General features: G+C 37.7%; 1 protein-coding gene across 1 annotated transcript in view; it reads left to right on the top strand.

Annotated features, from left to right (window-relative positions):
- Positions 1-20383, top strand: part of CCDC171 (coiled-coil domain containing 171) — a gene marked incomplete at its 3' end in the record, with an annotated part of 345924 nt that overhangs the window by 10970 nt on the left and 314571 nt on the right. Inside the window, exon 3 of the mRNA XM_082603964.1 lies at positions 5048-5183. Coding sequence (XP_082460090.1) covers positions 5048-5183 — 136 coding nt within the window. The remainder of the gene's footprint in view (positions 1-5047; positions 5184-20383) is intronic.

Below are 20383 nucleotides of genomic sequence, written 5' to 3'. Positions count from 1 at the left end.
ACCATTTTACATTTCCACCAGCAGTGTATAAGGGTTTTATACATTTCCACATCCTCCCCAACACTTGTTGTTTTCTGACTTTTTGATTATAGCCATTCCAGTGAGAGTAAAGTAATATGTCATTGTGATTTTATTTTGTGTTTTCCTAGTGAGCAATGATGTTGAACATCTTTGCATGTGCTTTTTTTGGCCATTTGTATATCTTCATTGGTGAAAAGCCTATTCAGATCTTTTGCCTGATTTTAAATTGAGTTATTCATCTTTTTGTTATCGAGCTTCAGGAGTTCTTTATATATTCTAGGGGCTTCCCTGGTGGCACAGTGGTTAAGAATCCGCCTGCCAGTGCAGGGACACGGGTTCGAGCCCTGGTCTGGGAAGATCCCACATGCCATGAAGCAACTAAGCCCGTGTGCCACAACTACTGAAGCCCACGTGCCTGGAGCCCATGCTCCGCAACAAGAGAAGCCACCACAGTGAGAAGCCCGCGCACTGCAACGAAGAGTAGCGCCCTCTCGCCACAACTAGAGAAAAGCCCATGTGCAGCAATGAAGACCCAACACAGCCAAAAAAAATAATAATAATAAAATAAATTTATTTAAAAAAAAGAGTTCTTTATGTATTCTGGATACAAATCATTTATCAGATATATAATTTTCAAATATGTTTTCCCATTTATTGGCTTGACTTCATTTTCTTAATAATGTCTTTTGAAGTGTAAAAGTTATTAATTTTTATGAAGTTCAATTCTTTTTCTTTATGCATTGTGCTTTTGGTTTCATATCTAAGAAATTTTGCCCAACTTAAGGTCATGAAGATTTTTCTTCTAAGTTTTTTTCTAGAATTTTTAAATTTTAGTTCTTACATTTAGGTCCGGGCTCCATTTTCAGTTACTTTGTAGTATATGGTGTGAAGTAAGGGTCTAAATTTATCTTTTTCCCTATGGAGATCACTTGTTTTAGCACCATTTGTTGATAAGACTATCTTTTCCCCATTGAATTGTCTTGACACCTTTGTTGAAAATTAATTGACTGTATATATATATGACTTTATTTCTGTGGTCTCAATTCTGGTACACTGATCTACGTGTTTATTCTTAATTCAAATTCTACACTGTTCTGATTACTGTAGCTTTATGGTAAGTTTTGAATTTAGAAGGTGCAAGTCCTCCCATTAGTTTTTCTTAAAGATTATTTTGGTTTTTCTGAGTCCTTTGCTTTTCCATATAATTTTTAGGGTCAGCTTGTCAATTTCTGCAAAAAAAGCCTGCTGGAATTTTGGTAGGCAATATGTTGAATCTGTAGATCAATTTGGGGAAAGTGGCCATCTTAAAATACTAGTCTTCAAATACATGAATGTGAATGTGGAATGTCTTTTCATTTACTTAGGTCTTCAGTTTAGCTCAACAATAATTTATGCTTTTCAGTGTAGAAGTCTTGCACATTTTTTGTTAAATTTAATCCTAAATCTATTTTATTTACTTGATGCTATTATAAGTGGAATTATTTTTTAAATTTCAGTTTTGGATTATTTATTACTAGTGTTTAGAAATGTGATTGGTTTTTGCATATTGATCTTATATTCTGTGACCTTGCTGAAATTGTTTTTTAGTTCTAGTCTTTTTGCTTCTTAATGGATTTCTTAGGATAATCTTACAGGATCATGTTCTTTGCAATTAAAGCTTCTTCCCTTCCAGTATATGTGCCTTTTATTTCTTTTCTTTTCTTTTTTTTTTTCCTGATTGCACTGTCTAGAACCTCCAATACAGTCTTGAATAGAAGTGTTACTAGCAGACATCTTTGTTTTGTTCCCAGTCTTAGGGGAAGCTTTCAGTGTTTCACCATTAAGTTTGATGCTACTTTTTGGCAGTTTTTCATAGAGGCCCTTTATCAGATTGATGAAATTTCCTTGTATTCCTAGTTTGTTGAGTGTTAACTTTTTATTTTTTTAAATCATGAATGGGTGTTGGATTTTGTCAAATACTTTTTCTGTATCTGTTGAGATGATCATATAGTTTTCATTCTTTGTTTTAGTAAAATGGTATATTACATCACTTGAGTTTCAGACATTATACCAATTTTCTATTTTGGGGATAAATCCCAATTAATCATGTTGTAATTTAATTCTTTCAAGATGTTGCTGGATTTGGTTTGCTAATGTTTTGTTGAGGATTTTTTGTATCTCTATTCATGAAAGGTCTTGGTCTGTACTCTTCCTTTCTTGAGATGTCTGCCATATTTTGGTATTAGGTAATGCTGGACTCAGAATGATTTGGAGAAATGTTTCCTCCTCTAATGTGAGGATTGGTATTATTTCTTCCTTAAAGTTTGGTAGAATCTGGACTTGGACTTTCTCTATGATTAGATTTTTAAAATTATTAATTCATTGTTGTTATCTGTTATAGGTCTATTCAGATTTTCTCTTTCTTTTTGAGTTAGTTTTAGTAATTACTGTCCTTTTAGGAATTTGTCCATTTGATTTAAATTGTCTAATTTGTTAACATAAAGTTGTTGATGGTATTCATTATAATCCTTCTAGGTTGGTAGTGCCATTCCCTTTTTTATTCTTTGCTTATACTTTGAGTTTCTTCTCTTTTTTCTTTGTCTAGCTAACCAAAGGTTTATCAAGTTTATTCATCTATTTAAAGAATCAAATTTTGGTTTCATTGATTCTCTGTTGTTTTATTTTAGTCTTATTTAAAAAAAATTACATATGCATGTTATTTAAAGACTAATTGTTCTAAAAGGCTTACTTACTGCTGTTAGGAAAAATAGCAGTACTTATTACCTTGAGACAAATAACTTTCTTTATCCCTAGAAAGAATCATTTTCAACTCTCTGAGATGGTTTTTTAAAATCCATACCTCTTCAAAAAATTTTTTTATATTACTATTTGATTTTTCATGTTTAGCCATTATCTACTGACTTTCCACTATAGAAGTTCATAATTTAGTTTTCATTCATACTTGCCTCCCTTTTCTATTCTCTCTTCATTTAGTGATATATAATCTTGGTTAGATTAATCAATGTTTGCATTATCGTATAATTATCAAAACTTCCAGTTGAGCGATGTAGTAGTATTCAGTGACATTTTTTTCTCTGGTATACATTTTGTTTTTCTTGGATTTAATTAATAGTTGTCTCATTTGTTGTTTACTTGGCTTAATTTCCATGAACTTATGAATTCAACTTCACACTCCCACCAAGTTTTATAAATCTCTCAATATGTTCACATAGTTGATGTATTCTGTTATTTTTCTCTTTTCATCTTAAAGAAATTACTCCTGGAGGCATTGGCCAGTACAGTTGGAACAGATTGCCCTTTAAGTGATTTGCTGCACAAATTTCACTGGGTGCTTCCTTTCATCACTATCTTAGACATCCCTTTGCTGTTTTCTTATCTTGAGTACCCTACTTCTGGGATCCCATTTCTTTCTCTTTCTCAGTGTGGGTCCTTATTTTGGTGAAATAAGTCTTCCAGTAGCCCCTTATAAATGTTTTGATGTCTTGTAGATCTGAAATAGTCTCTCTCATACTCTTGTCTTTGAATGGTACTTGTTGAGCATAAAATTCTAAATTGGAAATTATTTTCTCTTGGAATGCTTTTAGGCATCTGGGAGATTTTTGTTTTTACATTTATTTATTTAGTTTTTCATTTCTTAGTTTGTGTTTTTGATTTCCAAGAGCGCTTTTTTTCTATGAATATTTCATTTTTAATTACATCCAGTTTTTGTTTTATGGATTTTTTTATCCTCTCCTATTTTTCTGAGGATTTTAATGTTAAGGGTTTTTTCTTTTTTTAAAGTTATCTTTTCCCTGCATCATCTTTGACTTCTTCCCTGCCTCTTGTAGTCTCTGTCTTTCTTATCAGATGCAGCTTAACTTGTGGTGATCCTTGGCTCTCTGTTCATATTTAAAAGTAGAGGCCTAAAAAGTTGATTGGAAGCTCAGTGTATGAGGCATTCTCTGTAGGGTGATCTGGTTAAGCTGTTTTGCTGGAGAACCCCTAACATCAGCATCTTTAGGTCTTTTTCACCTTGCTGGTTAGATTCTCCAGGGAAGATCCATCTAGTCTCTGCTTTGGCTGACATTGTTCTGTTAGACAATAAGCATTAGAAGACCAGGGATATAATTTATTATATAACTTTTTACTCGAGTCTCTTGCTTTTGGTATGGAACACTTACCCGATTAGTATCTGATGTCTCCAATGCAGAGACGTTCTGTTTTATCCTCTCCAGGGGATAAACCCCTAGTGTTCTGCCAGAGTGGGGAAAAAATCAATACCCAGTTGTGTGATGTATAGGGCAGAGGGTCTGAGGATCTTATTATTTCTTTGGCAGACTTTCAACCAATTCTCCTGTTTTCTGCTCTGCTTTTACCCCTATTTTAAAAGGTGTTGCCAGTGAACTGAGCTTTTTGGGACTCTGGCGTAAATCAGGTTGCTTTTCCTACTGTTGGCTTTGAATTCAGCTCTCTTATATAAATCACATACCACTTATCCACCTGCGTTCCAACTTCCAGTATTTTATTGCTATTGTCTCATCTCTGGTACTAATTCTCCTTGTGAGTTTATATCTCTAAATTCTCTTTGCTGTTAAATTAGTTAAAATTTTAATTTTACTTTTGGGGCGAGAGTAGAACTTTACTCTGCCATTTAAAAGCATGAGTCTGTATTCTCTTACACTTTCTCTTTTTGTAATATGTGTTATATTTGCATTAAGTAAGATATGTTATTTAAAAAGGTTAAAAGGAAAGAACTCAGTGTTCTCCAAAACTTGCCAGCTTGTGATAGGATCAGATAACCTTTATTGCCCATCTTGAACAATATGGTGGTTTCCCAGTGGACAGTGGTTTGTTTCTAGTCATATACTGCTTTGCATTTCTGTCTAGCTTTTGCAATCAGTATCTTTTACTGGCATGTAAGTTTTTTTAGGGTAAGGACCGTAACATGTTCACTGTTTTTTTTTTGAAAAATAAGTTATCAGAAATACGGGAAATGCTGGAAATATCCTTAATAATAATTATATTTTATTTTGATCTCATTTTATAGGTTGAAGAATGCCTCATCTGATATAAAACAAATGGTTAAAAATGAAACAGACTTGGATATTACTGCTGATCTCAGAAAGAAACTCCATTGGGCTAAGAAAGAAAAATTAGAAATAACAACTAAGCACAATGCAGAGGTAGAATTTATTTTCTTCTCAAATAATGTTAAAAGTAGAGTTTGATTATTTTAGATTCATTTCATATTAGAAACTACTTGTTTTAACATTTATCACTGTAACATTCGTGTGCTTAAAAAGGACATTAATAAGACAGATGGTTTTTTTAAATACAGTGGAATTGTATAGGAGTGTTAAAGTAGAAATTTAATGAAGTATTGTATTTATTGGTATGTTGCCTTACTTTTATTTTAATTAATGAATTATATTTGCTCAAAAGTGTTAATTGATGAATGTGTTTGGTGACTAAGGGATTTGTAAATTAGGCATTTTGGAAATCTTAATGTAGTTTCCTTATGGTCTCAGTCATAGAACAGTCTCTTAAACAATTAGATTTGAGTATGGAATTTTTGATCAGTGTAATTCATGAATTATCTTAGTTTCTTTTTCAATTATATCTTTATATCTTTGATTTTATTAGTATGTGTGTATATATATATAAATATCTGTATGTCATATGTATATGCATATATTCCAAGGACAGAAGTTATTTTTTACTCTAGGATAATTCATGAATTATATCTTTATGTCTCTTCTGTCTGTTGTCTTTCTTCTCTGTTTTCTTCTTTTTCTTTATTTAAATCTTACTCATTCTTAAAGCTCAGCTTAGGCAGGCCGATGTAGTGGAAAGAATATCGAGTTACAGAGACCTGGACTCATTCTTGGCCCTTCCATTTACAAGATATGTGACCTTGGGCGAGTTATTTATCCTGTACATCTTTGGTTTCTCATTGTGAAATGCTGGTCCCAAAGGGTTGTTGAGATAATTAAATGAAATAGAATTTGAGAAGTGTCTGTGCACTGTAATAGTAGTTGTAATTTATTGACAGTTAAGCATAAACAGTGTATTTTCCTCCCCTTTTTGCTAAATTCTGATGCTATTCTGTCAGGAAACCTTTTAAAGCCTTGCTAGGTGAAAATGATTACTCCTTTCTTTCCTCTCCCATAACATGTTGCTGTTACAGATATTTTAGAGCTAAAACATTTATTTCACGCTTACCTGTGCTTCTTTAGTCCTTAAGCTTCGTGAGAGCTGAAAGTAGTGACCATGCTTTGTCCCTGTACCTGTCGAGTTGCTTATTGGCACGTAGTAGGCCCTCAGTAGCTGTGTGTTGAATAAACGTTCAGAAAAATGATTTTCTTCAGGTTCTCTAAGAAACAGTGGTTTATGATTAAAATAACAAGCGATCAATCTATGACTGTTTTATTTGTATTTTTAATGGCAACTGAGGTAATTTTAAAGTGATAATTGAAGTAGTAATTGCTTTTATTTATGTTGTACTATTACATACTGAATATAAAGTAGTATTTGTTAAATGGGTGCTAATTGTTCATAATCTCCAAAACTTATTTTATAAACCAAATGTACATTTTACTTCAGAATATTAGTGTCATGATAATCATTCATCCATTAAATATATTCTTTCACATATATTTATAGTTATCACATTTCTCTTATCAGAACATACATTTATTATCTTTTATTTGATCAAAATATTTTGAATTATGTGTTCACATTTAAGAGATTGGAAATTATCTCATGGAAGAAAGAGAATTTTCTCAAAATAGGTAGTTATAGTTGGTTCAACTCCAGGTTTGTATTACTGTTCAGTTTTACTGTTTCAATTATTTGTTTAGCTGATTTTACTCATATTATGTAGTAATTTTTTTAGCCATGTAATTTCTAAATATGTCCATTATAAAGCAAGGCAGAGAGGAATGAAACTATCTAAAAACTAAGGCCAGATATTTGTCTTATTAGGTACTCCTAATGCTAACACACTGGGTGATTGCCACAAAATTTCTTTAAAATATAAGTGTCCCATCAATAGATGAATGGATAAAGAAAATGTTTCAAATATATATATATATATATATATACATATACATGTATATATATATATATTATTTTTGGCCACATTAGGTCTTTGTTGCCGCATGCGGGCTTTCTCTAGTTGCAGTGAGTGGGGGCTACTCTTTGTTGTGGTGCATGGGCTTCTCATTGCATTGGCTTCTCTTGTTGCGGAGCACGGGCTCTAGGCATGCGGGCTTCAGTAGTTGTGGCACACAGGCTCAGTAGTTGTGGCTCGTGGGCTCTAGAGTGCAGGCTCAATAGTTGTGGCACACAGGCTTAGTTGCTCTGCAGCAGGTGGGATCTTCCCGGACCAGGGCTCAAACCTGTGTCCCCCTCATTGGTAAGTAGATTCTTAACCACTGCACCACCAGGGAAGTCTGTGTGTGTGTGTGTGTGTGCGTGTGTGTGTGTGTGTGTGTATAAAATGGAATATTACTCACTAAAAAAAACAGTGACGTCTTGCCATTTGTGACAATATAGATGGACCTTGGGGTCATTAGGGTAAGTGAAGTAAGTCAGACAGAGAAAGAAAAATACTGGAGGGACCTTCAAGATGGCGGAGGAGTAAGATGTGGAGATTACCCTCCTTCCCACAAACACATCAGAAATACATCTACATGTGGAACAACTCCTACAGAACACCTACTGAACAGTGGCAGAAGACCTCAGACTTCCCAAAAGGCAAGAAACTCCCCACATACCTGGGCAGGGCAAAAGGAAAAAGAAAAAACAGAGACAGAAGAATAGAGACAGGACCTGCCCCTCTGGGAGGGAGCTGTGAAGGAGGAAAAGTTGCCACACACTAGGAAGCCCCTTTACTGGTGGAGACGGTGGGTGGGCGGGGGGGGTGGGAAGCTTTGGAGCCACGGAGGAGAGCACAGCAACAGGGGTGCAGAGGGTAAAGCGGAGAGATTCCCGCACAGAGGATCAGTTTCGACCAGCACTCACCAGCCTGAGAGGCTTGTCTGCTCACCCACCAGGATGGATATGGGCTGGGAGATGGGGCTCCGGCTTCAGAGGTCATATCACAGGGAGAGGACTGGGGTTGGCTGCGTGAACACAGCCTGAAGGGGGCTAGTGCACCACAGCTATCTGGGAGGGAGTCTGGGAAAAAGTCTGGACCTGCCTAAGAGGCAAGAGACCATTGTTTTGGGGTGCATGAGGAGAGGGGATCCAGAGTACTGCCTAAACGAGCTCCAGAGATGGGCGCGAGCTGCGGCTATCAGCGCGGACACCAGAGACGGACATGAAATGCTAAGGCTGCTGCTGCAGCCACCAAGAAGCCTGTGTACAAGCACAGGACACTATCCACACCTCCCCTCCTGGGAGCCTATGCAGCCCACCACTGCCGGGGTCCCGTGATCCAGGGACACCTTCCCTGGGAGAACACATATCGTGCCTCCGGCTGTTAAAACGTCATGCTGGCCTCTGCCGCCACAGGCTCACCCCGCATTCTGTACCCCTCCTTCCCTCTGGCCTGAGTGAGCCAGAGCCCCCGAATCAGCTGCTCTTTTAACCCCATCCTGTCTGGGTGGGGAACAGACGCCCTCAGGCGACCTACATGCAGAGGTGGTGCCAGATCCAAAGCTGAACCCCAGGAGCTATGCGAACAAAGAAGAGAAAGGGAAATCTCTCCCAGCAGCCTCAGGAGCAGCGGATTAAATCTCCACAGTCAACCTGATGTACCCTGCATCTGTGAAATACCTGAATAGACAATGAATCATCCCAAAATTGGGGCAGTGGACTTTGGGAGCAACTGTAGACTTGGGGTTTGCTTTCTGCATCTAATTTGTTTCTGGTTTTATGTTTATTTTAGTTTAGTATTTAGAGCTTATTATCACTGGTAAATTTGTTTATTGATTTGGTTGCTCTCTTCCTTTTTTTAAAAATATTTTTTCTTTTCCTGTTTTTGTGAGTGTGTATGTGTATGCTTCTCTGTGTGATTTTGTCTGTGTGGCTTTGCTTTTACCATTTGTCCTAGGGTTCTGTCTTTCCTTTTTTCTTTTGGATAGTTTTTAGCGCTTGTTATCATTGGTGGATTTGTTTTTTGGTTTGGTTGTTCTCTTCTTTCTTTTTTTTATTGCTTTTTTATTTTTAATAATTTATTTTTTATTTTAATTATTTTGTTTTATTATTTTCTTTCTTTTTGTCTTTCTTTTCCTCCCTTTTCTACTGAGCTGAGTGGCTGACAGGGTCTTGGTGCTCCGGCCGGGTGTCAGGCCTGAACCTCTGAGGTGGGAGAGCCAAGTTCAGGACATTGGACCACCAGAAACCTCTCAGCCCCATGTAAAATCAAACGGCAAGAGCTCTCACAGAGATCTCCATCTCAACGCTAAGACCCAGCTCCACTCAACAACCAGCAAGCTACAGTGCTGGACACCCTATGCCAAACAGCTAGCAAGACAGGAACACAACCCCACCCATTAGCAGAGAGGCTGCCTAAAATCATAATCAGTTCACAGACACCCCAAAACACACCACCGGACGTGGTCCTGCCCACCAGAAAGAAAAGATCCATCCCCACCCACCAAAACACAGGCACCAGTCCCCTCCAGCAGGAAGCCTACACAACCCACTGAACCAACCTTATGCACTGGGGGCAGACACCAAAAACAATGGGAACTATGAACGTGTGGCCTGCGAAAGGAGACCCCAAGCGCAGTAAGTTAAGCAAAATGAGAAGACAGAGAAATACTCAGCAGATGAAGGAGCAAAGTAAAAACCCACCAGACCAGACAAATGAAGAGGAAATAGGCAGCCTACCTGAAAAAGAATTCAGAGTAATGATAGTAAAGATGATCCCAAATCTTGGAAATAGAACAGAGAAAATACAAGAAATGTTTAAAAAGGACTTAGAAGAACTAAAGGGCAAACAACAACAATGAACAACACAATAAATGAAATTAAAAGTTCTCTAGAAGGAATCAATAGCAGAATAACTGAGGCAGAAGAACGGATAAATGACCTGGAAGATAAAATGGTGGAAATAACTACCGCAGAGCAGAATAAAGAAAAAAGAATGAAAAGAATTGAGGACAGTCTCAGAGACCTCTGGGACAACATTAAACGCACCAACATTTGAATTATAGGGTCCCAGAAGACGAAGAGAAAAAGAAAGGGACTGAGAAAATATTTGAAGGATTATAGTTGAAAATATCCCTAACCTGGGAAAGGAAATAATCAGTCAAGTCCAGGAAGCAGAAAGAGTCCCATACAGGATAAATCCAAGGAGAAGCACACCAAGACACATATTAATCAAACTATCAAAAATAAAATACGAAGGAAAAATATTAAAAGCAGCAAGGGAAAAGCAACAAATATCATACAAGGGAATCCCCATAAGGTTAACAGTTGATTTTTTAGCAGAAACTCTGCAAGTCAGAAGGGAGTGGCAGGACATAATTAAAGTGATGAAAGGGGAAAACCTACAACCAAGATTACTCTTCCCAGCAAGGATCTCATTCAGATTTGACGGAGAAATTAAAACCTTTACCGACAAGCAAAAACTAAGAGAATTCAGCACCACCAAACCAGCTTTACAACAAATACTAAAGGAACTTCTCTAGGCAGGAAACACAAGAGAAGGAAAAGACCTACAAAAACAAACCCAAAACAATTAAGAAAATGGTAATAGGAACATGCATATTGATAATTGCCTTAAATGTAAGTGGATTAAATGCACCAACCAAAAGACATAGACTGGCTGAATGGGTACAAAAACAAGACCCATATATATGCTGTCTACAAGAGACCCACTTCAGACCTAGGGACACATTCAGACTGAAAGTGAGGGGATGGAAAAAGATTTCCATGCAAATGGAAATCGAAAGATGGAGTAGCAGTTCTTATATCAGACAAAATAGACTTTAAAATAAAGACTATTACAAGAGACAAAGAAGGACACTACATAGTGATCAAGGGAGCAATCCAAGAAGAAGATATAACAATTATAAATATTTATGCACCCAACATAGGAGCGCCTCAATACATAAGGCAAATGCTAACAGCCATAAAAGGGGAAATCAAGAGTAACACAGTCATAGTAGGGGACTTTAACACACCACTTTCACCAATGGACAGATCATCCAAAGTGAAAATAAATAAGGAAACACATTCTTTAAAAGACACGTTACACAAGATGGACTTAATTGATATTTATAGGACATTCCATCCAAAAGCAACAGAATACACTTTCTTCTCAAGTGCTCATGGAACATTCTCCAGGATAGATCATATCATGGGTCACACATCGAGCCTTGGCAAATTTAAGAAAATTGAAATCATATCAAGTATCTTTTCTGACCACAACGCTATGAGACTACATATCAATTACAGGAAAAAAACTGTAAAACATACAAACACATGGAGGCTAAACAATACACTACTAAATAACCAAGAGATCACTGAAGAAATCAAGAGGAAATCAAAAATACCTAGAAACAAATGACAATGAAAACACCATGACCCAAAACCTATGGGATGCAGCAAAAGCAGTTCTAAGAGGGAAGTTTATAGCAATACAATCCTACCTTAAGAAACAGGAAACATCTCGAATAAACAACCTAACCTTGTACCTAAAGCAATTAGAGAAAGAAGAACAAAAAAACCCCCAAAGTTAGTAGAAGGAAAGAAATCATAAAGATCAGGTCTGAAATAAATGAAAAAGAAATGAAGGAAACAATAGCAAAGATTAATAAAACTAAAACCTGGTTCTTTGAGAAGATAAGCATAATTGATTAAACCATTAGCCAGACTCCTCAAGATAAAAAGGGAGAAGGCTCAAATCAATAGAATTAGAAATGAAAAAGGAGAAGTAACAACTGACACTGAAGAAATACAAAGGATCATGAGAGATTACAACAAGCAACTATATGCCAATAAAATGGACAACCTGGAAGAAATGGACAAATTCTTGGAAAAGCACAACATTCCAAGACTGAACCAGGAAGAAATAGAAAATATAAACAGACCAGTCACAAGCACTGAAATTGAAACTGTGATTAAAAATCATCCAACAAACAAGAGTCCAGGACCAGATGGCTTCACAGGTGAATTCTATCAAACACTGAGAGAAGAGCTAACACCTATCCTTCTCAAACTCTTCCAAGATATAGCAGAAGGAGGAACACTCCCAAACTCATTCTGCAAGGCCACCATCACCCTGATACCAAAACCAGACAAAGATGTCACAGAAAAAGAAAACTACAGGCCAGTATCACTGATGAACATAGATGCAAAAATCCTCAACAAACAGAATTCAGCAGCACATTAAAGGGATCATACACCATGATCAAGTTGGGTTTATCCCAGGAATGTAAGGATTCTTTAGTATACGCAAAGCAATCAATGTGATGCACCATATTAACAAACTGAAGGATAAAATCCATATGATGATCTCAATAGACACAGAAAAAGCATTTGACAAAATTCAACACCCATTTATGATAAAAACCCTCCAGAAAGTAAGCATAGAGGGAGCTTACCTCAACATAACAGGCCATATATGACAAACCCATAGGTAGCATTGTTCTCAGTGGTGAAAAACTGAAACCATTTCCACTAAGATCAGGAACAAGGCAAGGTTGCCCACTCTCACCACTATTATTCAACATAGTTTTGGAAGTTTAGCCACAGCAGTCAGAGAAGAAAAAGAGATAAAAGGAATCCAAATCAGAAAAGAAGAAGTAAAGCTGTCACCATTTGCAGATGACATGATACTATAGAGAATCCTAAACATGCTACCAGAAAAGTACTAGAGCTAATCAATAAATTTGGTAATGTAGCAGGATACAAAATTAATGCACACAAATCTCTTTCATTCCTATGCACTAATGATGAAACATCTGAAAGAGAAATTAAGGAAACACTCCCATTTACCATTGCAACAAAAAGAATAAAATACCTAGGAATAAGCCTATCTAAGGAGACGAAAGACCTGTATGCAGAAAACTGTAAGACACTGATGAAAGAAATTAAAGATGATACAAACAGATGGAGAGATATACCATGTTCTTGGATTGGAAGAATCAACATTGTGAAAATGACTATATTACCCAAAGCAATATTCAGATTCAATGCAATCCCTATCAGACTACCAATGGCAATTTTCACAGAACCAGAACAAAAAATTTCACAATTTGTATGGAAACACCAGAGACCCCGAATAGCCAAAGCAATCTTGAGAAAGAAAAATGGAGCTGGAGGAATCAGGCTCCCTGACTTCACACTATATTATAAAGCTGCAGTAATCAAGACAGTATGGTACTGGTACAAAGACAGAAATATAGATCAATGAAACAGGATAGAAAGCCCAGAGATAAACCCATGCACATGTGGTCACCTTATCTTTGATAAAGGAGGCAAGAATGTACAGTGCAGAAAGGACAGCCTCTTCAATAAGTGGTGCTGGGAACACTGGACAGCTACATGTAAAAGAATGAAATTAGAACACCTCCTAACACCATACACAAAAATAAACTCAAAATGGATTAAAGGCCTAAATGTAAGGCCAGGCACTATAAATCTCTAAGAGGAAAACATAGGCAGAACACTCTTTGACATAAATCACAGGAAGATCCTTTTTGGCCCACCTCCTAGAGAAATGGAAATAAAAACAAAAAGAAACATATAGGATGTAATGAAACTTAAAAGCTTTTGCTCAACAAAGGAAACTAAACAAGATGAAAAGAACAACCCTCAGAATGGGAGAAAATATTTCCAAATGAAGCAACTGATAAAGGGTTAATCTCCAAAATATACAAGCAGCTCATGCAGGTCAATATTAATAACATAAACAACCCAATCCAAAAAAGGGCAGAAGACCCAAATAGATATTTCTCCAGAGAAGATATACAGATTGCCAACAAACACATGAAAGGATGCTCAACATCACTAATCATTAGAGAAATGCAAATCAAAAGTACAATGAGATATCACCTCACACCGGTCAGAATGGCCATCATCAAAAAATCTACAAACAGTATATGCTGGAGAGGGTGTGGAAAAAGGGGAACCCTCTTGCACTGTTGGTGGGAATGTAAACTGATACAGCCACTATGGAGAACAGTATGGAGGTTCTTTAAAAAACTAAAAACAGAACTACCACATGACCCAGGAGTCCCACTACTGGGCATATACCCTGAGAAAACCATAATTCAAAAAGAGTCATGTACCCCAGTGTTCATTGCAGCACTATTTACAATAGCCAGGACATGGAGGCAACCTAAGTGTCCATCAACAGATGAATGGATAAAGAAGATGTGGTACATATATACAATGGAATATTACTCAGCCATATAAAGAAACAACATTGAGTTATTTGCAGTGAGATGGATGGACCTAGAGACTGTCATACAGAGTGAAGTAAGTCAGAAAGAGAAAAACAAATACCGTATGCTAACGCATATACATGGAATCTAAAAAAAAAAAAAAGTGGTTCTGAAGAACCTAGGGATAGGACAGGAATAAAGACGCAGATGTAGAGAATGGACTTGAGGACATGGGGAGGGGGAAGGGTAAGCTGGGACGAAGTGAGAGAGTGGCATGGACATATATACACTACCAAATGTAAAATAGATAGCTATTTGGAAGCAGCCGCATGGCACAGAGAGATCAGCTCCGTGATTTGTGACCACCTAGAGGGGTGGGTTAGGGAGGGTGGGAGGGAGATGCAAGAGGGAGGAGAAATGGGGATAAATTTATATGTATAGCTGATTTAGTTTGTTGTACAGCAGAAACTAACACAACATTGTAAAGCAATTATACTCCAATAAAGATGTTAAAAAAGACAAATACTGTATGATACCATTTTTTTCTTTTTTTTATTAGTTTCTGCTTTATAACAAAGTGAATCAGTCATACATATACATCTGTATGATATCATTTATAGGTAGAATTTAAAAATTAAAGAAAACCCCAAGCTCATAGATACAGAGAATAAATTGGTGGTTGTCAGAGGCAGGGGGTGGTTGGAGGTAGGGGAAATGGGTGAAGGGGGTCCAAATGTACACACTTCCTAGTTATAAAATGAGTCCTGGGGGTGTAATATACAGCATGGCAACATAGTTAATAATGTATTGCATTTTTGAAAGTTGCTAGGAGAGTAGATCTTAAAAGTTCTCATCACAAGAAAAAAAATTATAACTATGTATGGTGATGGATGTTAACTAGAATTATGTGGTGATCATTTTGCAATATATATAAATATTAAATCATTATGTTGTACACCTGAAATTAATGTCAGTTATACCACAATAAAAAATAGTAAAAATCTTTAAAATGACTTCTCTAGGAATTTCATTATTGTGGGTTCTTGGGTAACTTATGTCAGTTTTCTGAGCCCCAGTTTTCTTTCCTAGGTATGGAAATAATATGTTACTGTTGAGAATATTTATTAGTGGGCAGAGGGTATGGGGGAGAGGAGTTTCTTATAGACTCACAGCTTCTGAATGAAACTAAGTTGTACTAATGTGGGTGATTGATATGGGAAAATGCCACAAGGTTTTCACTGTTGCAGTGGTTATTAAAATTATTTGAGCACAATAATACAGATGTGCAAAGTAGGACAAGAGATCATGAAGCTATTCAGATATCTCATTGGCCCCGATAGTAACGATAGAGCAAGAAAATCTTTTAGAGCAATGAAGATGGGAGAGAATAAGGAAAAGCAATGTAACTTTCTCTAGCCAAAAGTTACTGGATACCTAGGACGAAGCAGTAGGCTTTCTAGGGTTCAAGACCTAAAGATGTTTGACTGATCCCGCCAGATTTCTTAGGAGTAGGGGTCTTAAGCAGGGGTCATTACAAACTGAGAAATCAAGGAATCCATGTAGTTTGATAGGGAGAAATTATATTTTTATTTTTATTAACCTCTAACTCATGTTAAACATTTCCTTCAGTTATGAAGGGCTTGGCCCAGCCTGTCGTTCTTTTAACAGCAAGTATAGTAAGATTAGCAGTACTTTTGAATTTATCACCAATAGAAATTGCACACATACCATACTTCAGTTACTGCAAATATATTGAAATATTGTTTATACTTGTCATTACTTTGAAATGGTTATTAGACTTGTGAGTACAACTTGTTATTTAATGTGTTATTAAAGAAGTAACATAGATTACAGCATCACAAATCGGTTGTTATATCATATATTTATTTTTATACCTTGATTCTTTTTGTTATCTTGTGTATTTTATTTTATGCATGTAATTACATTATTTTGAAAAGGCTTTGCCAGATTGCCAAAGAGGGTTATGGAGTAAAAATGGTGAAAGACCTTTTAGAGGCTGAGACATGCTGTAGGAGGGCATCAGGGAAGACATGGAGGATGACAGAGAGGAGGTTCTAAGACAACTGGTTGAGCATAAGACCTAAAAGAATGAAGACTTGTTTTGAAAAGGAGGGAGATACCATTTTGTTGCTGTTGCATGTTGTAGTGCATATGTTGAAGCTTAAATGAGAAAACAGCCTCATGGTTGTTTTTCACAGCTAGAGGATATGTTTTTCACAGCTCTGTGGGTAGCTCTGGAAATCAAATAAGGCCCAGTCAGGCTAAAATAGGGACATTAATAGACGGAATTGGTTGTACAGGTGATGAAAGACCTAGGAATTCAAACAGGGAATGATGAGGCCACCTAGAGATTAGTTACATCAGGAAGCCACCATCACCTCTAGGCCAGAGGACCAATGGGAGGAGATGATGTTACCAGAGTCCAGAAGTTGGAGCTGTCTGGTGGGAGGGAGAACCATGGTAGGGGCTGTTCAGTCAGGTTGGAATGTTGGAATGAAGGATAGGCAGCTGGAACCTGAAAAGAGATGCAGCTACTGTCAGAGACACTGCCGGAAGTAGAGCCATTTAACAATGGAGCGTGGGAATTACAGTTCCTATGATATAATAGAGTAGAGCAAAAGAAGGGGGTTGAGAAATGGATCAAATGGACAAATGATTGACAGTCCACACTTTTTGCTCTTCAGCATTCATTATCACTCTTCTGCTCATGTGTAACTCCCATGCAATAATACCTTGTTCCTGCGTAATCTTGCAAGGCAACTCAAATATCCTCTATACAAAGATGCTCTCACCCACTCCACAATGGGAGACACAAAGGCTTATCAGTCCATTGTTTCTATCTCACAGATGATATGTATTCTCACCATCAGAATCTTATAATTTTGTGTCTCATGAATTAAATTGAGACCAGTAGTACCAACATTCTTCATATAATGCCAGAGATGAGGAGCAAACAAAAAAATCACTAATATATACATATAACAGATACGCAGAGCTGCTGCCGTTCTTATTCTCAGAACTGGTCCTAGGGTTATAAGCTGATATTTTTCACTTCACTTCTGTCACAACTGATTCCTTGTTCCCCTTACCCTCTGCCAGCATTTTCCTTGGTGGAGTGACCACATTTCATTCTTGAAAAGTTTGATTCCTTAATGGTGCCACCTCTATTGGATCTCTGTAGATATGGATATACTGAGAATCATACCATTGAATCCCCAGGTTTCCATGGTCTCCTCTGCCTCACTATCCCCTTGGTAATCAGGATCAGTCACCCCAGCCAGTCTTGGTATTCAGGACTCTGGTAACATCATCTTTCTTTGCCTCTTGTTTCACTGGCACAAGGAGCCCAAAACTAGCCTAGAGGTAGTCTCAGCTTCTGATATAATGGATTAAAAAAAATTCTTTTTACTGTGGTAAAAAATATATAACATTTACAATTTTAACCATTTTAAGTGTACAATTCAGTTATATTTATGTTCACAGCACTGTGCAACCATCACCAGTATCTATTTTCAAAAATGTTTATCATCCCAAACAGAAACTGTACCTGTTAAGCAATAACTCCCCCGTCCTCCTTCCCCCACCCCCACCCCTGATAACCTCTAATCTACTTTATATTTCTATGCATTTGCATATTCTAGATAGATACCTTATATAAGTGGCACCATAGAGTATTTGTCCTTTTGTGTTTGTTTTGTTTCATTTGGCATAATGTTTCCAGAGTTAATCCATGTTGCAGTATGTATCAAAGTGGATCATTTTTGTGTCACCTGGTGGAAGTATTCACCCTTTGTAAATTAAGATCTCTTCTAAAATATCAAAGCCCAATATTTTGGTTGTTTGCATGTTTGGGTTGGGGGGGGAACCGGTGAGTGGGTTGGTAGATGGTAAGGTTATTAGAGGCTATGTTAATAGAGAGAGGCCACTTCCACTTCCATCCTTTATTTCCTGGATTTGTGTATGCGAGATATAGTAAATGCTAGTCTCCAGTTCAGAACTTGTACCTTGTGCATTGGGAAAGGCTCGGGGAAGTTTACAGTATGTACTTGTGGCGGTGCCTCAAGGAGTCAGGGAGTCTGGGATCTGATGGGAGGGTATGACTTCATATTTTAGAGACTTAAGTAAGGATTCTGCTCACCAAACTTGGAGTTTTTCTGTTTTTTTGTCAGTTTGGTTTTTTTGGTTTTTTGTTTTTGTTGTTGTTGTTTAGACCAAATAATGCTTTAGAATCACTTCTCCAATATGGTGGCCATTAGCCACCTGTCTTTTGAGCACTTGAAATGTGACTAGTCTGAATTAAGATGTGATATAAATACACACTGGATTTCAAAACTTGATACAAAAAGGTGTAAAATATCTAAAAAAAGTGAAATAGCTCACTAATAATTTTTCATGTTGATTTTATGTTGAAATAAAGAATCTTGGATATATTGGGTTAAATAAAATGTTAAAATTAGTTTCACATATTTATTTTTACTTTTCAAAATATTGCTACTAGAAAATTTAAAATTACACAAAATTTAAAATTTCTTGGATTATATATCTACTGCACCGCACTTTAGAAGGCTGCCCATCTCTTTAATTCCTGGATACACAAGGATCAATTAGATACCACCACAAATACCTGGAGGTCAGATGCTATGATTACTGTTGTACTCCAGCCGTCCATTATAGGAACTGTGCTCACCTTGTCTCTACTGGTTAATTGCTACCACTTGGCCTTTGCTGCTCTGGAATTTCACCATTTTGATTGAGGTTGGCGAGTCCATCTCAGTTATGACATATCCCACCATTATCTTTACCGTCTACTATTATCTCTGGTATATAGAAGTTAGCCGCTAGAGCTTTCTAAGGGTGCTTTTGCTGGCCAGTGTGTTATAGAGCACTTTAATTAGGAAAACAATGTCCTTTGGGCCCTCAAAGAGGATGCAGTTGGCGAAAGGGGAGGTTTTGGTTTGCTCATAAAAAAAGCATTCCCAGGCTTCCCTGGTGGCGCAGTGGTTGAGGGTCCACCTGCCGATGCAGGGGACATGGGTTCGTGCCCCGGTCTGGGAGGATCCCACATGCCATGGAGTGGCTGGGCCCGTGAGCCATGGCTGCTGAGCCTGCACGTCCGGAGCCTGTGCTCCGCAGCGGGGGAGGCCACAACAGTGAGAGGCCCACGTACTGCAAAAAAAAAAAGCACTCCCATCTTCTTTTATTTTATTTTTAAAATATTTATTTATTTATTTGGCTGCACCGGGTCTTAATTGCAGCACACGGGATCTTCATTGCCGCGTGGGGGATCTTCGTTGCGGCATGCGAGATCTTTTTTAAAGTAAATAAATAATTAATTAATTTTAATTTTTGGCTGTGTTGGGTCTTCATTGCTGTGCGCGGGCTTTCGCTAGTTGTGGTGAGCGGGGGCTACTCGTCGTTGCGATGCGTGGGCTTCTCATTGTCGTGGCTTCGCTTGCTGCGGAGCCGGGCTCTAGGCACGCAGGCTTCAGTAGTTGTGGCACGTGGGCTCAGTAGTTGTGGCTCGTGGGCTCTAGAGCTCAGGCTCAGTAGTTGTGGCTCACGGGCTTAGTTGCTCTGCGGCATGTGGGATCTTCCTGGGCCAGGGCTCGAACCTGTGTCCCCTGCATTGGCAGGCGGATTCTTAACCACTGCGCCACCAGGGAAACCCCCATGCGGGATCTTTAGTTGCGGCATGTGGGCTCTTTTAGTTGCAGCATGTGGGATCTAGTTCCCTGACCAGGGATCGAACCCAGGCCCCTTGCATTGGGAGTGTAGAGTCTTAGCCACCGGACCACCAGGGAAGCCGCCACTCCCATCTTCTTAAGTCTGCATATTATATCAGGAAAGTACTGGCATTTTGACTTTATTAAGTGATGCAGGCTGATGTTGAATTCAATTTACAGTCACCCATTCCAAGCAAATTGTTACAGCTAGCTTATTAAATCCAAATCAAGCCTATATATGTTCTGCGGGTTCCTTCTATTACAAGATTAGCAAGATTTTGCAGTCCTTTTGCT

Source organism: Mesoplodon mirus (genome assembly GCF_964341445.2).
Source record: "Mesoplodon mirus genome assembly, chromosome: 1".
NCBI classification, from domain to species: Eukaryota; Metazoa; Chordata; class Mammalia; order Artiodactyla; family Ziphiidae; genus Mesoplodon; species Mesoplodon mirus.
The sequence above is the reverse complement of the archived record's forward strand: the minus strand, read 5'-3'. Positions and strand labels throughout refer to the sequence as shown.